This window comes from Telmatherina bonti (genome assembly GCF_933228915.1).
Source record: "Telmatherina bonti genome assembly, chromosome: 6".
Classification (NCBI taxonomy): domain Eukaryota; kingdom Metazoa; phylum Chordata; class Actinopteri; order Atheriniformes; family Telmatherinidae; genus Telmatherina; species Telmatherina bonti.
The window spans coordinates 31,422,600-31,447,864 of record NC_136624.1 but is presented as its reverse complement, the minus strand read 5'-3'; the positions used below and the strand labels follow the sequence as shown (position 1 = coordinate 31,447,864).

At 39.1% G+C, this 25,265-nt stretch overlaps 2 protein-coding genes across 2 annotated transcripts in view; both read left to right on the top strand.

Annotated features, from left to right (window-relative positions):
- Positions 1–1,017: 1,017 nt before the first annotated feature.
- LOC306757155 (prostacyclin synthase-like) lies at positions 1,018–7,205 on the top strand (the record flags this gene model as incomplete). The annotated part of the gene is made up of 10 exons (XM_079242119.1): positions 1,018–1,076; positions 1,397–1,520; positions 1,924–2,099; positions 2,503–2,646; positions 3,127–3,254; positions 3,905–4,086; positions 5,735–5,888; positions 6,193–6,374; positions 6,774–6,925; positions 7,028–7,205. The coding sequence occupies 10 exons, from the start codon at positions 1,018–1,020 to the stop codon at positions 7,203–7,205; spliced, it is 1,479 nt and encodes a 492-aa protein (XP_079098245.1).
- A 2,050-nt stretch (positions 7,206–9,255) lies between these two features.
- The window catches only part of LOC306756858 (potassium voltage-gated channel subfamily B member 1-like), a gene marked incomplete at both ends in the record, with an annotated part of 38,524 nt that continues 22,514 nt past the window's right edge, over positions 9,256–25,265 (top strand). Inside the window, one exon of the mRNA XM_079241757.1 lies at positions 9,256–9,810. Within this exon, the coding sequence (XP_079097883.1) occupies positions 9,256–9,810 (555 nt within the window). The remainder of the gene's footprint in view (positions 9,811–25,265) is intronic.

Sequence of the window (25,265 nt, the reverse complement as noted above, 5' to 3'; positions counted from 1 at the left end):
TCTTTGTTTTCTGTTTATTTTTCTTTCTTTTTTTTGTTCTCACTCTATCCTTGTTCTGTCTTGCTCCCCGGTCAGGTCCTGCATTACCATGTAAACCTGGTAAAACAAAACATTTATTCAAAACTAAATAAAAATAAAAACTCAAATTATCAAGAGGGTCTTTATATATTTATATAAAACTCTACTTGGAAGAAACAAATTTGCACAGCAGTCAGATCATCATTCTGCTTGCTGTAATACTGGACAAGTTAAAAAAAAAACAAAAAAAAAAACGATAGAATCACCCCTAAAGGGAAGTATGTATGACTAACTTGATGTGTGTAATATTGTGTACGTGAACAGCTGCATGAAATTCTACTCTTACTGTAGTTTATAACTTCTGTGAAAGTCTGGTTGTTAACAACTGATTCCACAACAGGGAAGAGATTAATTCATCAGTTCATGTCAGGACTGGTTTGTGACGGGGAAGGAAACTTATTGGCAGGATAATGAAATCATCACTGTTGATCCAGGTTCTTCTGACTTTGATGGACTAACTTGGGGGGACCATAGTATCACTGGACTCTCAGTCACAATTGTACTGTGGGGGTCTCCGAGCCTGACTCCGTGGGTGCTTTTCCTGTGACCACTGTCTGAATAACTTTTTTTTTTTTTTTTTTTTTTTTTTTTTTTAAACAAAAAACAATTATATCTGCATTTTTAGGAGACTCATAAACTCTTGGAAATTTTTCGGGGTTTGATGACGTCTGACCATCAGGAGCTTTGTATGAATGACGCAATGCCAGGAGTCGCTTATAAGGAGGGTGATGATGGGAGTGAAGACTGCAGAGCGGAGAGAAGTTCAGCACGGAGGGTTTTCTTGTAGACAAACTTGGGAAATCTTGGGCAGAGAATTTGTTGTGATTAAAAGTTTAGAGGCGTTCAGGGTAAAACTCGCCTCGAGCTGCGCGACTTGTCTTAAAAGCAGAAGTGACAGATGACAGGACGCTGAAGATAACTCATAAATCTAAACACGAGATGATCTGGACCATTCTTCTGCTCGTTCTTTGTTATTTTTTCCTCACGCGCAGAAGGAGGTAAGTAATTCATACCTGTTTAGTTTTTTCTGTCTGGTTTTTTTTTCCCCTTATCTAAATAATGAATGTACAGAAAACGTAGGCTGTACTGTTGCCAACAGCTCGTACTGCAGTGCAAATAAAAAAAGGAACCACTGCGTTTTTCTTTCATTATTGCACCTAATCTCTTAATAGCTGCTCTTCCAGTTGGAGGAATGTTGGATTGCCAAGCTAAATTTAGAGATTTACTTGACTGAACTCTCTTTTTTCTTTAGCACAGTTATAAACGCATAGTAATACATTTATTTACTTTTTTATTTTATTTTATTTTTTTTTTTTAGGTCCAAGGGGGAACCACCTCTTGACAAAGGAGCTGTCCCATGGCTCGGCCATGCTCTCGAATTTGGAAAAGATGCATCAAAGTTTATAAGTCGGATGAAGCGTAAACATGGCAACATATTTACGGTGAGAAATAGAAACTTATTAATCTTTTACATTTTGGATTTTTATGACTTTAAGAAGAGCTTTAAATGCTTTTTTAAAATTATTATTATTATTATTATTAACGATTACTCCTCCCCCACCACAAAGAATTATGTTAGATGTAAAAGATTAAATCTTAGGAGGAAAATACTACCAAACATATACAAAATATCAAAGCTGTGTGATTTTGTTTTTATTGTTGAGAATCCTGCCTCATTAATCATTCTGATAGTGTGGAACACATCAAATGAGAAAAGAGAGAGCCCATCAGTAAAGATTGATAAAGAAAGGAGCATTTTGCATTTTCTATGGGAGTTTTTCTGGTTTCTGTTTCTTTCCTACAAATATTCTTGAAAAGTTGAACTTCTACCCTGATGACGTACAGGTGCGCGCTGCTGGACGCTACGTGACGTTCCTGTTGGATCCGCACTCGTATGACGCAGTCATCAGTGACTGTGATTCGCTGGACTTCGCGCGTTATGCGCAGGTGCTCATGAAGAGGATTTTCAACCTGCAGCTCCCATTTGACCAGCCAGATAAAGCCAAGGATATGATGAAAAGGTTTTCATTTATTTATTTGTTTTATTTGTTTGGTTTTTTCCCCCCCAGAATAACAGGATTTACTGTTTGTTTTCATTTTCATTTTAAGTTCATGTGGAAGTGAAAATATTTAGTGGAAACCACGCTGTCAGTTCTCTGAAGTGCAACACTGTGGATTTTTCTGTTAAACTCCGTTTTCTGGTGCACTCATTTGAACTCTGAGTTTTTGTTTTGTTAATTTTTTTTTTGCAGTTATTTATTACTAAAAACTTGCATGAAACTTTTTTTTTTTTTACATATAATGATCTGTCAAGTGAGGAAACCTTGAGAAATTCAGGTTTTATTGATCTATTTCTTAAATTTATTTCATTTATGTTAAATTGTTCTCTCTTTTTTTGTTCTCTGTAACCTTTTGTGTCTGCAGGCATTTTCTTGGCAATAATTTAACCATGCTGAATAGGACCATGAACAGGCACCTGCAGGCCTTGCTGAAAGCTGAGATGCCACAAAACCAGAGAGACTGGAAAGAAGAGGGACTGTTCAACCTCTCTTATGGCTTTCTTTTTAAGTATGGAGTCCCATCCTCATACATACACACCCCACACACCAACTTAACTGTCACCAGAGGCGTGTAAGGGATTGAAAAAGCCCACAGCTAAACAGTTTACACTCTAGTCTCTTTTTTTAATCCTCTGTTTGTAAACGCATTTAGAAAAATGTAAGGTGGCTACACCATGTTGCGCAAGTGTTTGAAGTCACCTTTCCGGCTTAACATTTTTTTTTAGCAGGGCAAATGTGGATCACAATGATTTTTCACCTCCTTAATAGGTTTGGCCACAAAGTGCATTATGTGATGGTTGACTGTAAGGTGGTGCCTGTGTCAAGAGTTAATGCACATACTGTGGGAATGTCATTTGAAAGAACTGAAATATGAACCTGAAATAAGACAAAAAAAAAAAAGTGGGCTGGTTATCTGTCCATCTCAACAAAACATTTGTCATTCATGCTAAGAAGGCAGCACTTTCTCACACTTCTCCTTTCTTACCAGGGCGGGATATCTGACCATATTTGGAGGAGAACAGAACAATAACAGCACTGACCCTTCAAGCATCTATGAGGAGTACAAGAAGTTTGATGGCCTCTTAACCAAACTGGCAAGAGGCACACTAAAAGCAGGTACATCAAAATGTCCTCATATCAATAGCTGATCAGACATCTGAAAGATTTAACTCAATGAAAAGAATAAAAAGACAAACAAAGAGAAACAAAGCTGACGTCATGAATCAGGAGTGGGTGTTTACGGTGTGCTTCATTATTTCCATCTGTTACTTGTTACCATGCTGTCATTCCCGATTATGTCAGTCTATGGGGATACCATTAGATTTGTCGTGGTTGCCATGGTAAACTCACTTACTCAGTGACTTACAGAGTGTCTTGAGTTTGTGTTGTTTTTTTATAATGACTCAACACAGTCATCTGCAGAGACTGTGATCTAACTTCCATTTGTTACGTCATATGTTGTATTTCTTCTGGTGTTTCTTTATGTGTTGCTTCATTGTGCTTCATATTACTATTATTACTTATTACTTATTATTATTATTATTACTACTACTTCATTAGTGCTGTAGGTGTAACAGCACTAAAGGTAAAAAAAAAAACCCAACCCCATCGTAGTTGTGTACTTTTTCCAGTTATACATGTCATCAATAAAATATTATTTCCCACCCACTACCAGCACTCACCCATACTCTGGTATCCACTTTGAGCTAAGATGTTTATATTTTGTGACTCATTCTCGGTTTGTGATGTTTATCTGTGTTTGACAGAGGAGAAGAGGACAGCGCAGAGCGTTCGGAAGAGGCTATGGAAGCTTTTGGCTCCAGCAGGTCTGACTAAGGACACGGGTTCAAGCCCCTGGCTCCACGCCTACAGGCAGCTCCTGCAGGAGGATGGAGTTGACGACGAGACGCAGAGAAAAGCTGTGCTCATGCAACTCTGGGCTACACAGGTGAGTCAGGACACAAGAGTTTCCTTCTGTCTGCACAATGTGACAACTCCTGTTGATGATTACATGAAAAGATTAGATAAGCTGCCTGCTCAGTCAGATGAACTTGTTTGTGCTGTTTGTGTGTTTTTTCTGCCCTGTGTGTGCGTCTTCAGGGGAATTAGAATTGAATTCCTTCAACTGAGCAGAGACAGGCTGCGATTATTAGTGCTGTCACTTCAAAGCCAAAACGTGGCTGCTTCAAATCTTTTCTGGTGTAGTGTTTGCATTATCTCTGTTTTTTTACATAGCATTTTGCCTGATGGTAACTACATGATGACAAAGTGAATATAGAAAATGAATGTCAGAATAGATGCAGAGGTGCAGTATTAATAGTGGACACATGGGGGCGCTGTTCACCTGTAATTCTACAGCACAGTTATAAAAATACATTTTATTACTTTCGGGCTTCAAATGCTGCCTTGACTATTTAGTATGCCATGAAAATGAACAGGTGATTAAGATGTTGTCTTCCGTTTGAGGTGCTGGACTCGAAAAGTCTTCGACTGAAAATAATTTGTATGATTCATTAGAATACTTTGAATTTGGTCATGAATGTTGAAGGCTGCATCATTGTGCTTACACTATTTGCATCCCTGCATTACCTATCTATCCATCACATACAAATAAATGGTTGTTTTCATGTTAGCTAAAAGGATTTGTTTCACAAGTTTTTAGTGTTGAAATTTTGCTGTTTTAAAGTCTGACTTTACTCAAATTTTTCAATTTGACTTGATTTTGACCTATCTGGTCTTCCCTGCAGTCCTGCTGGAGGAGTATTAATCAGATATTTACTAGAATTAGCCTTGAAGTTATTTACTGACCCTCGTTACTTTGGTTTATGTGTGTATATGTGTATATGTGTAGACGTGAGTTACACACTTTACTGTTAGAGGATTTAGGACATTCTGCATGATGTACATGAGGATTTCTCAGTAAATGCACCAAGATAAGCCAAATTATAATAAGCCAATTATTGTTCAATTTAAAGTGGGTCTAAGGAAGTTTCCTGCTCACAGATCTGTGATGCATTTTCACAAAGCTGGTAAAATGAATTTATTAGTAAAGTTGTTTTTTTGTTGTTGTTGTTTTGTTCTGAATACAGAAATTTTCTTAGCAGGAATGCTCAGAGGGAGAGTTAGCCTTGTTTGCAGGTACTCTTGGAATGTCTGTAGGATTTTTAGTGTTATATTCTGCTTTTCCAAAAAACAACTAAATAGGTCCATCATTCTGCTATTGGATGCAGGCAGATGGCAGGGGACCTCAGGTTTCCAATGGCTTTCCTTTTTAAGTAAACCATTACTGTGCAGTGCTTTGCCAGTAGTGAGACACTCCAGAGCATGGCTCTTCTCATTCCACACACATGAAAGGGAGCCATTCTTTTTCATCTTCCTGCATTATGAAATCATTCGCCTTTCTGATTCAATTGTGCTTAAATTTGAACTGAATTCTGTGTTTAGTTACAACGGCAGGAGAAGGTAGAAGCGAGTACTGTGGATGCCACGTCATGTTTTTATTTGCTGTTACCAAACAGTCACCTGCGCTGTCCCCATGCAACGCCAGTGTTGGAGATCTTATCACCATTCTCACTCGAGTGTTTGTGTGTTTCCAGGGTAATGCTGGTCCTGCTGCATTTTGGCTGTTGGGTTTTCTGTTGACAAATCCTGAAGCTATGATGGCAGTTAAAAGGGAGTTTGGCCAGATTTCACAGATGAACACCTCAGAAACTCCCTTCATGGACAGATCTGTGAACACCCCAGTGTTTGGTGAGGGTTTAACCACAAAATTTGTAAACAAATGAACATTTAAATGGCAGGAATTTGAGTTTATAATCGGAAAAAATCACTTAATACCTTATAATGCAACAATAAAACACATATAATTAACAATATGTATTTAGAAGAAACACACAATAACAGAATAGTTGTGCTGAATTGACACACCGATAGAAATCCACAACATTAGTAGTAAGAAAGCACTCAGAGTTATATAATGTTGCAGACATGTATGTCAACAGCAAAGCTTCTGCTCTTTTGCACGAATCGTAATAATTTCCTTCTGCCTTCTCAGATAGTGCCTTGGAAGAGGCACTGAGACTCACCGCTGCCTCCTTCATTACAAGAGAAGTAGTGCGAGAAAAGATCCTCTACATGGCTGACGGCCAAGAGTACCTGCTACGAAAGGGAGACAGGGTGTGTTTGTTCCCCCTCATCAGCCCTCAAATGGACCCTGAGATTTACGAAGAGCCACAGGTTTGTCGTCCTGTTTGTTGAAGAAGCTGCTTTCTCCTTTCCCGTCTCCTACAACTCTCCTATTCTGTCAACACAAATGCTAGTAATTGTTTCAGGGTCTCTTTTGAGGGAGACTTAAGTGTAATTAGCATGAGTGCTTGTTTATGTAAGGCAGTATCAGTGCCTACACAACCCTGACCCTGTGCAACTCAAGGAGAGGTAAAACTCAGAGCTGAGGGCCAATGCAGGATTTGCAGAGCGCAGGAACAGAAACGGAGCTAATAGGCGTGGGAAGCAAACTGAAAGTCTGCATTAAAAAGATCGTTTCACCAGTAAAAGGACAAACAGGCTTTATATTTTCTCCTTAAAATCAGTTTTCTTTACCAATAATTTCCATCATTTTTCTTCTTCCATGTGCAGGAGTACAAATATGATCGTTTTCTAAATGAGGATGGATCAGTGAAGAAGGATTTTTACAAAGGAGGGAAGCGGCTGAAGTACTACACCATGCCGTGGGGCGCAGGAGCCAATGGCTGCGTGGGAAAGCTGTTTGCCATCAATGCCATCAGACAGTGAGTATATTTTGCCAGCTAACTTCCACACACAGATTTTTTTATTCTTTCATTTCTCCTTACATGTCTTAATTTGGTGTTTTATCTGTGTTTACACTTCAGGTTTGTTTACTTGTTGTTGACTAACTACGATGTGGAGCTCTGTGACCCGAATGCTCAGATGCCAGGGATCGATGCCAACCGCCATGGATTTGGGGTGCTACAGCCTGTTGGAGATTTGCTTGTTCGATACAAAACAAGAGAACACACAAAGAAAGAAAATGGCTTATTTTGTTTTTAATTTATGTAATATTGTTTTATATTTATCAATAAATGTAAATATGTTGTTTACAGTCACGTGTTTGGTTTATGGTTTATTCATGTCATTGGTCACACTCAGTCTAAAGATAAAGCTTGAATGAGATAATGAAACTCAACTAGTGCTCACAGTTTGACTTTTAGTGGACAGCTGTGAAAAGCTAAGAATGACTTATGTCTATTACAGAGAGTACGTGCAATGAGGGGACTGCATGTACTGTAAACAGCTGGTCACATCTGTTATACCGGAGCACTCCTTCTGTTTGCAGAGTAAACCGGAGTGGAAACTTTAGGTTCTTATGTTATAAGAAAACAAAAACATTGTGCACAAAAGAACATCTATCATAGACCGGAGGAAAAGAAATAACACTAAACATGTTTTCATTTATGTTACTTACAAATTAAGTACTGATCCATTATGGATTAAATAAGGAGGCACTAGCCTCTGTAGACTGAAACTTGTGTATTGAATGCGTTCATGCAGATCAATGAGTAACTTTTTCTCTAAATTTGACCACAATGGAAGCAAACCAGTCAGGCAACACTGAGAATCATGCACTGCACTGCTGTCAGAAACTATACTTCAAAATGAAGTTTCTAAGCTCACTGAATGACGTTTGCTGTTTCTACTGTCAGTGACTCCAAAATGGACGTTTTGTTCAATTCTGACAGATAAACAATCCGGAGTTGATGTGTGGTCACCACCACAGCCACGATGGAATAGTTGCGCTGCCGCACAAAACGGGCAAACAGCTGAGACGCAGTGAGATGTGGCTCTCCGGCTCTGTGAGGGTTAACTTCACACAGTCTACGCTGTTGGATGAGCCTGTATGAAATCAGCCCCGGCAGAATCCCGTTTAACAGAGACAGGCGCCTGCCAGCACGCGCTCACACTGCAAGCAGGTAGTGTGAGGCGTGATACCGAAGGTATTCCCAGTCAGGAGTCTACTTGTTGATTCGCCCCTGGAGGGGTGCACATGAGCAGACAGAGCATTTCAATTGCCGTCGAACCTTGTATTTTCCAGCATGTCGGTGCGTAGCTCGTGGTGCTTCCATCAGCTCCCAGCAGAGCGTTGGAGAGCTTTGCAAGCTTAACAAGTTGTAACGCGGTCACTCCTGAAATGTTGCTGATATCGGTCTGTCAAGTTAATCGGGATATAAGGAAGACACGTAAGTATCATTTTCATTTCTTCATTGTGTTTGGAAATGTTGTTGTTCTATGTCTCATAAGTCTAAGCATCGTGGTTTTGCAGCCCACTGGGATTTAAGGATCGTGGCTGGCGCTTCATTTGACAACAGATTTACGCAAATATTCCCAATAAAAGACCAGTTTTGTCGCAACAAGTACAAACTTTTTTAAAACGATCAGTACAATAAATTCAGTCCTAATGATCAAAAAGTCTGACCATCTGTATGCCAACATGTAGTTGTTATAATTAAGTCTCTGTCTCCTCTGTCTGCTCTGAGGGGACAACGCAGGACGATATGGGTTGTTAATCAAAGTTGATTATCGGTGTCAGTATTAGTCCAGCTGAATACATATCTAGAGAACAGCTCAGATACGCATTCACATAACAGATCATAACACGTCAACATGAAGGCGAAATTGATCACTGTCCCACCCGAACTGGCACCCTTCAGCACCGTGGACAGCGACAAACCGGCGGAGTGACAGGTCGGGTGTTTCAGCACCGGACAGCGCTCACAAGCAGAGACCAGTTTATCATTGGCCCTGCTGTCCCCCCCCCCCCCCCCCCCCCCCCAGCTCATCAAGAAAAGCGGCTATGCCTCTTAAAGCTGATTAAAATATTTATTTGGTCCTCTGATGAGTGGATAAACCACCTGACATTGCTACTGTAGGACGCCCGCAGCGCGCGCTCAGCAATTATTGTCCTTTTCTTTATCATTTTTTTTTTAGGCACAAAAAACGGAGGGGGGCCCTGATGCAGTCATCTTCAGGATCGTGTCTTCTTAAACTACCTGACTGCATCTCTCAGTCTTTTCAAGTGATCGACTGACTGACTTGATCGAAAATGATCAAAACTGGGCCTCGGGTGACCACCACGCTGCCTCCGGAGACCATCGACATCATCCGGAGCAAAACCCAGACCCGTCGAGTGAGACTTAACGTCGGGGGGCTTCTGCACGAGGTCCTGTGGAGGACACTGGATAGGCTGCCCCGCACAAGACTGGGCAAGCTGAGGGACTGCAACACCCACGACTCAATCATGGAGATATGCGACGATTACAGCTTGGATGGCAACGAGTACTTTTTCGACAGACATCCCGGCGCCTTCACCTCCATTCTTAACTTCTACCGCACAGGAAAGTTGCACATGATGGAGGAAATGTGCGCCCTCTCCTTCAGTCAAGAGCTGGACTTCTGGGGCATCGATGAGATCTACTTGGAGTCCTGCTGCCAGGCCAGATATCACCAGAAGAAGGAGCAGATGAACGAAGAGCTCAAAAGAGAGGCTGAGAACATGAGGGAGAGGGAAGGCGAAGAGTTTACAACCACATGCTGCTCCGAGAAGAGAAAGAAACTCTGGGACCTCTTGGAGAAGCCCAGCTCATCATTTGCTGCTAAGGTAATGTCTTAATCAGCCTCCCATTGCTGCCAGGTTGCCAGGGCAGATCAGGTGAAAGTAGTGGGTAATCTGAGAGATGGCAGCACTGGCACACAGCCATCAGGCCTTGTGTTACTGAAGCTTTAAGTAATGGTAAGTGGACTGTAGCTGGATAGTGCTTTTTTGGTCATATGTTGACAACTTACAGTGCTTTGATTTTGCATGTCACTTTCAACCATTAACACACACACACATACAGCACTTCTGTTACATACTAAGTGTTTTTACCATCACTCACATTCATACCCCGATAGACACATCAGGAGGGGTTCAGTGTCTTGCCCAAAGAGCGCCAGCTTTCCAGTTGGCAGATGCTGTGCTTCCTCCAGAGCTCCATTTTCTGATCTTGACTTGGAGGATTTAAATTTAGAAAACAGCTTTTGGAAGCAAAACACACACACACACACACACACACACACACACAAACTAAAAACAGCAATGTCAGGTAGAGCACGATAAATCCAGTTTGAGACCCTGAAGCTAGTATAAATCTCTGTCAAACTGGTTTGATCTGATGTTTCCTTTAACCTGATCTGTCACTTTCAACGGCTGGAGGAGGATAAAAGTTAAGAGGAAGATCTTGTATTCAGAAATGAGCCTCAAAGCTGACTGCAAAGTTTGACTTGCTCACCTGTGATGAATAGCATGACCTTAGAAACTAATTTGTCTCATCTCCTCCTGTTAATAATAAGAAATTTATTATGTGTAATTTCCAAAAGAAGAGTGCAGTTTTATGGTGGGTCAATTAATTTTTTCATGCTTGGTGTTTTGTTCTTTTTTAATTAAAACAAAACAAACAAACAACAAAAAAAAAAACATGACAGTCCTCATTGTTTCCCCTTATTAGTTTCAGTCAGACAGCCGCCGGCGGGGTCTGCATGTGGGCATATGGACATAATTAATTTGTGTTCCTTTTCAGTGGCATCAGAGGACAGAATGAGCCTGATCACTTTCTGCTAGAGATGTCACCACTGCAGGGAACCTTCTTGTGCAAAATATATATTTTTAGATCTTCACATAACACCCACCTCCCCTTCCCATCCCCTCAGGCAGCCCTCTTGGCTTCATTTGCCACCTCTGCCTCATTTCCAGTCCAGTATTCAATCATCCAACTCATTAACTGGCTCGTAGCTCAGAGTCCAGGAGAAGGAGAACTTCACTTTGCTGGATCAATGAGAGCTGTCATGTTAACAGCACTTTTAAGGGAACAAACTGGCTAAAGATGGGACTGGTCAATATCCACTCAAAATGATGACTAACAGCACAGTTTATTAGGGATTATACTCATTAAGAAATCCTATGTTTAGTCACATCACTTGTGCAAAATAGGGAAGTTGAAAGGCAGTCCATGATAAATGCCAAGATGTTTTGTTTTCACATGTCACCGGTGTGTCACTGTGGAAAATCCTGATATAAAATCTTTTTTGGTGACGAGGCCTTTCGTTATAGTCATCATAGATTTTTACCATGCAGTAAAATTGCCATTTTTTGCTTTGCTTTAGTCATGATTGGGTCCAGCATAAAGATAGATAGAGAAGACTTTCTGGGTGGAATGTTTTACCAAGTGGCCCAGAAGCATTAGCTATGATGGTCAAATCATTACTCATAGAAATTTCAAACACCTCTTTGAACAGGAGTTCCTGCATAATTTATGTAACCCATCTATTTAAAGAACCTGCTCCATATCTGACCCTGAGTCACTGATGCTCTTAATTATTTTCTTAACTATTCAACAACATTGATGAAAGACATGTAGAGATACAGCAGATACTTTGAACTTGGTTTTCTTGCAGTCGGGACAAGAATGTTAGATCAACAAAGCTGACTTTCACATTTTCATTATGACTGTTTACATGCATGCAGGTATCCTGGTTGTGATTTTGTTTTAGATAAACAAACGTCCCATCCTGTTTCTGAGAAGTATTATTGTGCCAAAAAGGGGAAACACAAATGAATTGTCCTGATTTTGGTGAATTTAGGTGGCAAATATTTTTTACTGTGATTAATTTCTCATTAATGAAATGATTTCTCTCAGTAACAAAATCCCACAATAACAAAATATTCTTCAGGGTTGCACAATAAAGATCACCGTCACAAAATGCACATGCCAGCTATATTTGTTGTTAAAGAAAAAAAAAAACAACAACTCAAGTTTTTTGCAAAAAAAAACTGAACTTTTAGTTTACTGTACGTAAATCTTTGTCACAGCAGACATTTTGACATTTTGTCTTGGACATGCACAGGTGTATCAGTGAGGGCTGATTTACACTTAGAGGAAGTTCAGCTTTAATGCAGGCTCTACAACTAACCAGCGTGTACAAGTGCAGAGGTTGAATGGCGCCTTTGTTAATATAGTACATCTTAATATAATACTAAATACTAAAGTATCTTTTTAAGACAGTATTTAATGATGAAACATTTACCTAATTATTGTGCACCCATGCCATCTCCACAAAAGTTTTTTTTCTCAAGAAAAAAAATCATTTTAATGTGATTAATGAACCAACCTCTTCAACTCATTTCTCTTCATTCTGGAGAAAAGGGTAATTGCCTATTTAGCAGCTGATATTTGTTGAAGCTTCAATGAATAGATCCCATCTTATCAGACTCTAAAAGGTGCCACCATTCAAGATGAGAATGATCGCAAATTATCACAAGTTTTAACTGTTTGTTATTCAGCAAACTGGGTTTGTGCAGGTGAGTTTTAGTACAATGAGGTAATTGATGCAGATTGTGTTGAGGAAATCCTCTTCAAACAGGAAGAATCTATTTATCCCATTTCTTTGCTTATTCATCTGTTATCATTCAATCTCTATGTTACAGATTTGAATTCTGTGCTTCACTTATTTAAGTGGTGAAAAGAAAAATAATTTGACTTCTTTTTCTGCATTTTTAACCTGAACCAGTAAAAAAGTTACATTTATTTTTTTAGTTGTATAAAGAAAGGACCACAGACTGTTAAAAAAGAAACTAAGCTCAAACCTAAATTTCAAAATATTTATACAAAGAACTAATGGCTTTAAGGAGGATTCAAGTCAAATTGGATTACAAATATATTTGCATTCAACTTAGCAGCGAATGAACTGGATAAATAAGTATATATATACATATATATTGTATAGTTTTAAAGTCATTGCATGCTGCAGTTACTGAGCTGTTTAGCATCATAAGTTATATTTGTGAATATTGGACAGCAGGATTATAAAGCTAAAGCTTTTAAAACGAATTGCACAGGGTTTGATAAGACATTATTATAAAGTATTAATATAATATTTTGTGACTGAACTATAAATTAAAAATGTGATGTCAACTTTAATTAGCCTTTATTATTATATTTCATGTGGATTATATGAATTTGCTTTTAAAAATTAACTATATTGTGACTGTATGAGCTAATATTTATCTTTGAATATGAATATTTGCTCAGCTCTGCAGCTGCTGCTCAATGACACGAGCCACAGTGATCACTAAGGAAAAGCCTGTTCTGTTGTACATTTGCAAAATACACATCTTAACAACCATAATTTCCACTTCATTGAGAAGCTCTTTGTTCTTTCTTTTACTTTGTATCTTTAAATTAGTTCATATCTGCTCTGAACTATGGATTTGCCACTCAGTTTGAATTTATTTTAGCACACCAACGGAGCTGAAAAAAATGTATGTCCTTTGCTTCTGGTCTAACAGAGAGCATGCAAGCTCTTATCTTCAGATAAGCACGTTGTGCATGCCAAAGTTTAGTTCAGGAGTTTGGAAACTTCTGAGTGAAAGAAGGGGAAATGAAGATAAGATTGTTTTGTTTAGTTTCTTTGTTTTTCTCCCCAAACAGCTAATTTCCTTGCAGTTTATTTTCTATATGAGCCAGCACACAGTGACAATGTCATGTTGAGGCTCAGCCTTTCTCTGAAGCTTAACTAAAGCGTTGCATCAGTGAGGTAGTTACTTCCCAAACACACATTATTCATTTTTCAGTGGTGATGAAATTTTAACTGTGACTTTTGTGTCAATGCCAGAGAAACAGTGTGTGATGAATAATATCTCCAGATTCTTTGGCTTTTGGAGGTTAAAACCCAAAACTACTCTCTTAATCTACACAAAGGCTCCTCCAGCACTCTCTCAGACAAGTCAATTCTTGTAAAAGGTAGCAGTGGGGGGGGGGGGGGGGGGGGGGGGGGGTAAAATGGGGAGGTGTTTTACTGAATAGTTTCACACTGACTCAAGTCTCCATTTTACTGTAAACAAGGGGGAAACTTGCAGGTAAGTGTTTCATCCATAAAAGATAAGCTGCTGCTTGGGTGGAACAGTTTCTGCTGAATGACTGCGGCATCATTTTTATATCATTGCGAGCTGGCCGGTGAATTGAAAGCATAAGTGATTGTGAATGAAACCAGCTCACATGACAAAGTGTGTCCCAGCATGCCTCAGTTTATCTCAGAGGGCTCATAGTGGCAATCACAGGGATTTTTCCTAAATTTACTCATCAACTCTGAACTACAGAATACAGAGAAAACATTGTTTTAATTAATAAATTGATGTTAAGCTGATTCACAAATGGAAAAGGGGGCAGTTCTGAGTCCTGTGGTCCTGCTGAGAGATAAAACAGTAATGTTGACTCATGAAGTTTTTATTTCACCTGTTTAATTTTGTGACACTTGTGCTTTCTTGGAATGTGAAGTCCTGTCTCCTAAAAGCCTTGTGCTGACTTTAATCTCTGAGGCTTTGGATGAGAAGTGGATACTGAGTGACAAAAAGTGACACTGACTTCTTCTGCTTTGGCAGAGGCTATTTGAACTAATTGCATGGAAACTTCTCATGCCAGAGAGCCACAGGCAGCCATGACTGCAGGCACTTAACTGCACTTCTTACTGCACATCAGATATGCCCAATTGACTTCACTGTAAGCACTTTGCTTTGTTGTTTGTGAAGTCTGAGATCTCTGTGTGCTCGGGCTATGGCTCAGTACGGTGCCAAGGTGGGGTGATCCACTCAGTTCTATTATCTGCCACACTTTCACTTTATCTGCCTGACTGATCATTTATTATGGGGAAAAAAAATGAAATATCAATGTGAAAAACATTAAACATGATGGTGATGGGTAGTCGGATATTTCAGAGGGTCTAGGATGCGTGACTTCCGGGGGACTACTGCTGTGCACTCAGTCATGATAACCTCATCAGCCGGAGTACAGGGGCTCAGCGGAGATGTGGCTGCAGTCAGTGGGATTTTTAAAAAAATATTTATATATATATCTATATATATGTATATATATAGATATTTATTATTTTCAGTTGTGACCCTAAGTAATGGAGAAGATAGTTTCCTTTGTCTTGGTGTGTTTCTGTCTCTCCCTAACACCCTGTCTCTGTGTGTACACTAACAACCATGCTTGGAATCATACCGGAGTGTATTTTATGAGCTGTTTGCAAGATTTGTTGCTGGGTTACAGCAGCTCCTCTGTTGTGCTTAGGTGAGCTTTGAGGAGCCATAAATTCATGGCACATGGTTTCCCATCTGCCAGAATGATTACAGTGCCATATATCACCATGTGGACTGTAAGTCATGAGGGAGTTTTGGTACATTGGCAGATGTATCAGCTAGTTTCTTTTTCTTTACTCAACTTTGTTCTGTCTTCCTGCTGTCCGCATACTTCTGTTTTCTTCCGTATTCGTTTCTTATAAAATCCCAGCTCATGACAACTAATCAGCATAAGCACGTAATAATGTTTAAAATATTCTCAGAACTTAAAGAAGTTCCAACATGCAAAGAGACAACACATGTCTTCATTTTCTAACAAAATACAGTAGCTGGAGATGGATTTCTATATTTTTCAGACATAATTTTGACATTTTATTTTCAGTGTTGCAATGATTTTTTTCTACACTTTTATACCAACCATAGCCACACAGGGAAAAGTTGGGACTCTAAAGTCTTTTTATGTATTTTTGTTGCTTGAGAGAAATCCTTGTTGTACCACTCCAATCACACACACTAATAAAGTTGGTCTCTAAACAGAAATAAGCATTAGCATTATTGATTTAAAACACGCCTTTGATCCGAGTGCGGGAAGACATGAATGAAAATTCAGGAAGTTGCGTCCCATCAGAGTGGCTGCTAATCTATAGAGGAAATCTGTCCATCTGTGAGCAACAGAGAAAAGGATTAAACTGTTTGTGTTGTGGTCAGGGTGAGTTCCATATGCTTCTTATCTGCTAAGCCTAAATGATTTATTGTGGAGTTCACAGACTTATGTTGCAACCACAACTTCCACGGTGCGTTAAAAGTTGAAGTTTACGTCCATCAGGAAAATATTACAGCACGTGATTGTGATAAAGTTGAGAATTTGATCAAATGTGCAGTCCATGAGCAGTCCATGCGTTTCTCTTTTACACATAGAGATGCTTGCAAAGAGCATGACTCCGTTCCTGTGTGCTATAAATTACTTTTCTTATTGATGGAGGTGCTGTGTTACCAACGTGGACAGAATGCTCAATTTGCCTGCCAGCAACTGTCTTTCCCCTCTGGACCTGTTTCATGTTTGACTGATTATGTGTCTACACAAATGACCCAATGCACAGACTGGCTATACATTATTTAATTTCCCCGTGTGGCTGTTCATTGGTTCACATATTTAGCTCAGAGAAGACAAATGCAAAATGATGAAAAGAACATTTTCAAGACAGAGAAATAGTATTATGTCTCCTAAACAAACTTATTTAAGTCATTATGAAAGGGGAGGGAGTTTACAAGATTAAGGGTTGTGTAAGACCATGACATTCACCATTTAACGATATGTAATGAAAGACACCAGAACTGGGGCTCTGAGAAGACACCAGTAGTAAGAGTTTGCTCTTGCGCATATTCATTTGAACGCTCCCTTTAGTCTCTGGCATACAGTCTTTTCCTGCATTAGCAATGCATCGAATCACTGTATATGTGAAAGCTTGATAAGTGCTTCACTCTCACAGCTCACATTAGCGTCAGTGGATACAGCAACACTCAATTGTTTTTAAAAGAAAGGATCTAAAAAGCTTTTGTATTAAAAGCACCAAGCAAATGAGAAACAAAAGATAAATGTACGCAGCAAAGCGATTAGCAGCTAAAAAGCTAAATATTTCCTTTAAATACCAAATGGAAAGAAAATACAGACTTAAATAAGAAGTGCTATGAATGTTGAATTCACCAGGTCCATGGAAACATGGTGTTTTTTGTGTTTATTAGGTGTGTAAGTCGCTGTTTGCTGTGGGAAACCAATGAGAAACTCACAATGTCTCATTTGAAAATGAATTCATTTAAAAATGTTTAATGTTTTGGTATAAACACAAGTTTAATATTAAGATAAATTTCTTCAAATGTTAAATATTTCCAAATAAAGAATTTTGCCTGCTCTCATCATCTGCATGGCAGTATACTCTAAAACTTTGGTGCAAATTACACCGTTGCACTAGAACAGTTTTTAATAACATCCTTGTAAATCATGTAATCGTTTTGTTAGTAAAAACATTTCTTTTAACTTCCAGTTTGTAATTTTTAATTCAATGTTTTTGTGTGTATCCTGTAATTATCATTAAAAGATACTATAATGCTTCAATACAACTATGACATTAGCTATCAGTGATAAGGATGGTAGTAATATTGCTTATAATGATTTTATCAGTATTATTTTATGATTTCATCAGCTGACGTTGGGTGAGAGGTAGAGAATAAAGTCTGGATAGGTTCCCAGTCCATCACAAGGATAACGTCAACTCTCAACTCAACCGAATCAGTTCAGAATGATTAAACTCACATGGATATCTTTTGATGGGATGAAGATGGAAGAACCGACACATGTACAGGGTGAAGTGTGTAAAGTCCCAAAAGAAAGGATGCAACTGACCTGAATGATCCTAAACAGTAGTGCAGTGCAAACCACGACGCCACCATGCTGCTGAATGTAACATCAACAACAAAATGCCTCTTGCTCAAGTTCATAGTAAAGTTATTGGATCATTTCTGGAGATATTGGTGTTTCCTTAAAAGGTCTGTCTGTCCTCTTCCCCCCACACAGCCGAGGCAGATGGCTGCCTGTCCTTGAGCCGGGTTCTGCTGGAGGTTTCCTTCCTGTTAAAAGGGAGTTTTTTTCCTTCCCACTGTTGCCAGTGTGCTTGCTCAGGATGGGAGATTGAGTTGGAGCCTCCAACTCAATCTGTTGGTTTCCTTATAGAGGCTATTATGAATTGCCTTTTTTTTTCCTGTCTGTAAAGTGTCTTGAGATGGCATTGCTGTGATTTGACGCTATATAAATAAAGTTGAATTGAACTGAATTCAATTGAAGTCCCATATTCCATTGCACTTTACTTTTTGACACAGTACAATTACCCCAAAGAAAAGTAAAGAATAACTGCTTTTATTTAATTGTAAATGTTCCTTTTTCCCCCTGTTTGTGTGGTTATCATTTTCTAGTTCCAGTTTGACCCATTTGGTTTCAGGAAAAGTAAGTGACTGTTTCCTTCTGAGACCTCTCATTGCTGGTTTCCACCGAGACAGGTGATGTAGTGCCCTCCATTAGCTTATCACATGAGCCAGCTGAAGCAGCACACACACTACATGTCCCCACCACATGGTATCTCTGTTTGACAATCCATGCTGTATTTTTAGGCGATCACCTTATCTTCCTTTGCTTATATTCTTCATACACTGATGCAGCTGTGACCCTGGAGGTCTTCTCTGACACTGACATTTAGAAGGTGAGAGGCCAATAGCAAGGGGACATAGGCATGGCTACTTTGCAATACCGCTTCATTTATTATTCAGACAGGCTTGTCAGTGAGAGAACATCACTCAGGATGATATAGAGTGGTGTGGGGCTTAGTGGTCAGCAGCAGAGTACAGTAGAACTTTCCAGGGAGCTAGATATGGGAAACCAAAACCATTGCATGTTCAGTCTTGAGCAAAAGCTGCATGTCACGCCAAGGTTTTTGTTGCTCACTAAGCAGGCTGAGATGGAAAAGGTCAGTTTCCAGTAGCATGACTGAATGATGGATGTGAATTTAGTTGACAGAGGGTACATTTTCTGTGGATGGAGTCCATCTCCAAGCCTTCAGGTTCTCCTCTGCTTGACACAAGTGTTACACATGCTTTAGTGTACTTGTCATCGGTTTGCATTAGCAGAACAACAAGATTGCTCATGCATTCTTAACTAATGACCTTCTTCATGTATACCTCATCCTGGGTCACTTAGCGGTCAAGCAAATAGTGGAAACATACTGCAGAGTAGGGGTGGGAAAATCGAATCGAAAAATCGGAAATCGGGATTTTTTTCTTCACAATTTTAGTATTGATTTTTGTTGTTAAATTTTTTTTTTTTTTTCAAATAAATAAAATGAATGCACTCTCAATTTTTTGTCATTTTTATTGTTTTTAATTGATCTTTATACTTTTTTTCATGGGGCTTATAGCAGCAGAATGATGGCCTGGTGACTGCGTTGCTTTTTCCTCATTGAAATAAAGAAAAATGACAAGCAAAAAAGTTTTATACATTTTTTGTTTTTGTTTTTGTTTTTAATCGACAAAAATCCGCAATATCGGAGAATTGTGAGAATCGGCATCCAAAAAATCGGAATCGAATCGAATCAAAAGCATATCGTCACACCCCAGAGGCATTACAAGTGAGGAGGTTTTAAGCTATGGCTCTTTGTTTGGTTGGATGACTTGGGTTCGGTGTGTTCATCTCTACATTTACTTACATCTCCTCCTAAATGTACTGCCTCCTAAGCATGTCTGTATTTTTATTATGGTTAGAAGGAATTTGTCTCTAAAGGGAGCTGAGTCTAGAAGAAAGACTTCAGCTCTTTGAATAAAATATTTGAGCCGTTTACTGATTCATTCATAAAAAAATCTTTTTCCTGAAGGAAGGAAATTAAACAGAAAGCTTATTGTAAATGTTATACAACAGTGCTGGTTCACTAATGAGCAGATCGGTTGTCTCTGTGTCTTGCTCATGATTGAGTTATCGCTTGTCACATGATACACAGAAGTAGATAAGATTCACGGCACCTATTGAAATCACCTTTTTCCTTCTAGGACCTTAAGCTTTTTTTTTGTTTGTTTGTCCCTGCAATGAGAAGATATGCTTTGAAGAAAGTGAAAAAAAAGTTTATGGCATAAACTCCTCTGAAGGGGTTTTGTTTGTTTACTTTTTTTTTGGAAAAACAACCAAACAGTGGAGTTGTAGAGATACAAACTGAAATAACAATAAGTACTCAGCATTTCTCGGATTAAAAATACATCAGCTGCATTTGAAGCTTCTCATATCTAGAAGCGAGTGCTCACAGCACACTGGTGAGCAGTACCTGTAATTACCTGAACTTGATACAGAACTCAACACCTGGAAGCTCTGTGGATGAATAGTCAACAATAGCTTCAATTAACACAAGATCTCCTCCGAGCTATCAGCATGGGGCATCACATTTGCCGTTGTAGACAGGTTGAATTAAGGAAAGTGTCGGGTTGCAGATCCAAGGTGGTGATGTTGCCACATATCTTTTTTTTTTTTTAGAGATTCTGGTGACACATTCAGACATGAAGCTACAAAAAAAAAACAAAAAAAAACAAGGCTTTACCTCCAGCATGTTGCCTTTCCTTGTACAAATACAGAGAAAATGCTATATTATTTGCTTTCCAGGCTCTCTCGGTAGTTTCCAATCTTTAACAGAATGCCCCAAAAAAGCATTTACTTGTGTTTTGTTTGTTTTTTTTGCTGTCATTTGTGTTTCTCATTGCACCATTCCTTTTCAAAGTCAAACAGTTCTTCCCATGTATGAAGCCAAAAGGTTTAGAGTTGTCTGGTTGGTTGTTTGAAAATTTATTGCACACTGAATTCTCTGCAGGATGAAGAGGGTAAGGTCATCAAGCCCCCATGATGAGCTTTTCTGAAGCAAGTCTCTGTGCATTTTATAGGGATAAAGCATCTTTTTTAGCTCAGACTAGTTATAGTGGGAGTGAGGTGAGAGGTTTTCCCACCGGCTCCACAGTGGTTCCACCTCTAATGATGGGTGGAGAGTTGTCCTTGCTTTACTTTGGCAGTGTGTTTGTTGGTTTCCTCACCTCTCTGCTTATCTAAATGGACTTCAAAGGCTTGGTGCATTAGGGATTTGTGTGTGCTGCCAGAATAAAGATGCTCCATTAAAACTGAAACTGTCAGGAGGAATTCAGTTCGATTTCTGGATCAATACATCCTCCCACTCCCTTCAATTCTCATGGAATAGAATAACTGATTCAAACACAGGCAGTCAGTAATACCAGGACTGTCACTGTGACAAAATCTGCCTGTGAATAAAAAGTAAGAAAACCGCCATTAAATCTGCAGAAATCTGGGATGCTTGTTTACTTTAACTAAAGAAGCTGTGCTATTTTTCACTGGTGTTTATAATGACATTTAGAAGGACAATGCATAAAAGATGCTATTATTAATACCATCCAGTGTGTTTCTCAGCCTAATGAGGTACAACCTGTAAGGAGGGATTATCCCACCTTGGTGTGACCCCCAGCACTGCCCCAACAGATTTTCCACCATATCAAAGTAAAGACATTTTTTCCAAAGGGACTTCTATTAATAAATACACAGTCCTACGCATGTACACAAGCACTCAAAGAACATGAATGCAAAAAATTACAAGTGTTCCCATCTAGTCTTTGGCTTATTTTTCTAGCCTGTTGTGTCCCACTCACTTTTCATATGAAACACACACACACACACACATATCTTTAAATAGACACGTTGATGTTGTAATTTAGTTGATTTTGACAGGTTGAAACCTTTTTTCATGGGACTACATCAAGCTGTATGGCAGCCTTTTAATTTCCACTCAACAGACTGTCAAATCCACAAAATGTATTTCATTTCTAAATCTGCAGCAGGTTCAGTAGCAACGCTCCTTGATATAGAGGAAGCAGGAAAGAGGGAATGCGAGGGAGTGAATGAGAAAAAGAGATTTAGTGTGAGATAGACTGTCACACAAGTGATTGCTGCGATGGTGCAGAGTTGGTGAGATGGAAAGTAGTCAGTAAATGATAACATAGTGCACTCAAGTCTCCATAATGTAGCCTGAAACTCATTACGTTGTACCTGTTAGTGAATTTGAGAAAGGGAACGGTCACAAAAATCTCATTCGCTTCTTTTTATTGTGAAATTTCCAAGTAAATGGTTAAAAAATAAGTTGCTCTCAGGAATAGGAATAGAAAAGGATCAATACATTTCTCCTGTCCATGACTTGCGTTGTTTAGCTTAGCAGAGCCTGAAGACTGGTTAAAACGTGCCAACCTGGATCTTTTAAAAAGTTAATCTTCAACTCATCATGTTAAAAGCCTTTTATAAGGATGGGTGATTTATTTTACTGGGTAAACTGGTAACCTCTGACAGGAATGTTTATAATGGAAAATCATGGAGTCTGAAATCACACGCAGGAAGAGCTGTGATGGATTCAGTTGTGTGGGATCTTTACAATGCATAGGGAACATACTAATGATGCTTCAACACAATTTTTACATCATGATAGTTGTTTTAATCAGAATGGTTTTCATATCTTTTTCTACAACCATTAGTACCAATATTCCAGTGGAGAATACCTAATATAATATTAATACTTAATAGAACAAGCAGAAAATCCTAAAATCTGTTCTCCCTAAAGGACTCTAAAACTAAATATGTGAACGACTACTCAGGCCATTCCACATTAAGTTGATTAGTAATGCACAGCTTTTCACAGTAGCTGTAGGGGATGAACAAGCTAAAAGGTGAACAAGGTAATAAGAAAGTACTAAACGTATTCTGTTATTACAGGATTAAGATGCAGCACAACTTAATCCCACACAAGCCTGCAATATGGTGCAATTTAGGCAGATTTAGTGCGGATGCAACCAATGTGTAGCTTCAGTCCTATGACTTCTTTTCCTTTCGTGTCTCAACTTTCCCAAATCTGGACCTATCTGAAGGAGCAGAGAAGTTGTTCCTGCACATATCAGCCGATTAATTTGCCTCATGCTTTTATAAAACGAACAGCTAATGGAGAATCTGAACCTTGACTGATGGACTAGTCATGTGACATAACCCCTATGTTGGCAAAATCTGAATATGTAAAGTTTCACCTGTGTTTAAGCCGCCCACAAATCTGCAAAGATGTTAATTTGACGCTACAGGGAAAATATCAACACCACTTTTTGACAGTACTTTCTCTATACTGGCAAGTACACATAATATTGATCCTATTTGCATGATTTTCAACAAGAGTAATATCATGCGACCAGAAATACAAGGTATTGTCTGTAGCTATTATCTAATGGCTGCTGTGATTGGTTCCTCATGGTTGTTTGATTAGCACTTGATGTTACAAAACAATGAGACCTCTGAAGTCCATGAGCAATTTTCTACAAAAATAACACTGAGGCACCAAAGAGTAAATTATAAGAGGAAATTAGGCCAAAAGAAACTCTGCTGCTGCCTACTCAGCATGTACAAATTTCTCTGCAGGCAACTAGAAGAAAAGAAATGATCCATAATTTTTCATATACTTTCAGCATCAGAGATTTTTTATCAGAATTAAAATGATATTTTAAGATTAAATATCACAGAAGTCTCATGTGTGATATTCTAAAATCCAGTGCTGTTTTATGTGTGATGTATTTACAATATTATTCGGGTTCGAGTGCCCATCAGTCTTTGTTGAGTCCAAGAAGGAGAGAAAGTCATGACATAGCAAAGACTATAATTACATACTTTCTGTCTGAGAGTGTGTTTGCTGCCAGTCAAGTGTGTATTTCAGCTATCAAAGTGAAGTTGTCAAGCAGTATAGAAAATGGAACAACAGATGCAGCAGCAAAATTGCCACTCAAGATGCAGCAGAGAGCAAAGAGTGGCATTAAAATGTATAGACTTCAGAGTGAGCCAGTGTAAGTGAGGACTGAGGCCAGATCCCTGTGGTAGGAGTATAATATTTATAGTAATTATGTAATTTAGTCTGTGATGTGCTGACTGTGGAGGAACTGATGTTCATTTGTTGTAATTACATTCAAGAGTATTGCTGTGGGTAGAAGAGTACCTTAGATAAGCCATATGAGCCTTAGATCACCTCAGAGGGACATGACTCTGTTTGTTAGCATGACATCACAACAGAGGAAATCCATTAGGAGCTGCTGCAGGCTCCACACCTCCCCAGGAAGCTCACCTGGGATCCTGTGGCCACTCAGTGCAATGAAATGGCATGCTGATATTCCTCATTAAAAGGATGCCGGAAAGATCCCACGCATTCATTTGAATTTAAATTCTGTTCGACCACAACACGAGGAACGAGTGAAGCTGATAGTCAGCACAGAGCAGGTGGATTGTGTGAGTTTCAGACACTATCCCACTAATCTGTAGGCAGCAGTCCCAGGGGGCCCTGTTTTCCTCAGTCTGCTGACTGCTCTACTTTTTCTGTGGCTCATTCCCCTTTCTACCAGACACCGGTAACAGGAACTTCACCTTTCCTCTGTCTCGTGTGAGATGTAGGCCATTTAGATACATCAGCATGGTGGCAAAGGAAAGGAAAGACTGAAAAGGAAAGATGCACCACAGTAAAAAAGTTAAGAAATTGTGGAAGGTCAACTGGAAAGAGACAGCACACCCATAGATTGTATTTATAGTTGTTCTGCTAATCTACATTTATCTTCCAGTCTATTGTAATATACATGATTCTGTTTTATGTCATGGGTCACAGTCATTAAATTAGCCTCTAAAGCCGCTTGTTGAAGGTCTTGATTGTTTGAAATTGGTTTGTCTGGCCACCTCATTCAGATTATGACATTGCACACTTAATGGGCCTCAGACATCTCCATCTCCCTGTAGGGGGACCAAGCCTAACACAATGGGTCTTGTGTAAACTGAGGAGGATGAATTAAATTGAAAGGGTTGGTGAACTGCGGGAAACTTGACTCCCTTGTTGTTACTTTAAGATATTTGTGGTTCCTGATGCAGCTCTCTCAGGACAGAAAAAGACTCAGCTGGTTTTGGAAAGGCTTATTGTGGGAGTGTCTCATTTGGGTGAGGACCACAAAGAACTGTTTGTCTGATAAGATAATGGACAGATGAATTCATAAATTAACCTAAGATAAGTCTCCCTAAGTTACTGGAGGCTTGATGGTGGTAGGCCTGCGAAATCTTCTGTGGACTGGCAGCATGACTGTATTTGTTTGTTTGTTGTGTATAGTGGTAGCCTAACCCAAGTTTTGCTTTCTGTAGATATATGCCACTCGTTTTGTTGGTTAAACGAGCAAATCAATGAAGATCTTATCTGTGGATAAAAAAGTTTTTCCAGAAAGGTTTCATAGATATTCCATTTGAAGTTCACAGTTTAATTACAAATGATAAATCGTTCCTGGTTACAGATACAGAATTATTTTTTATT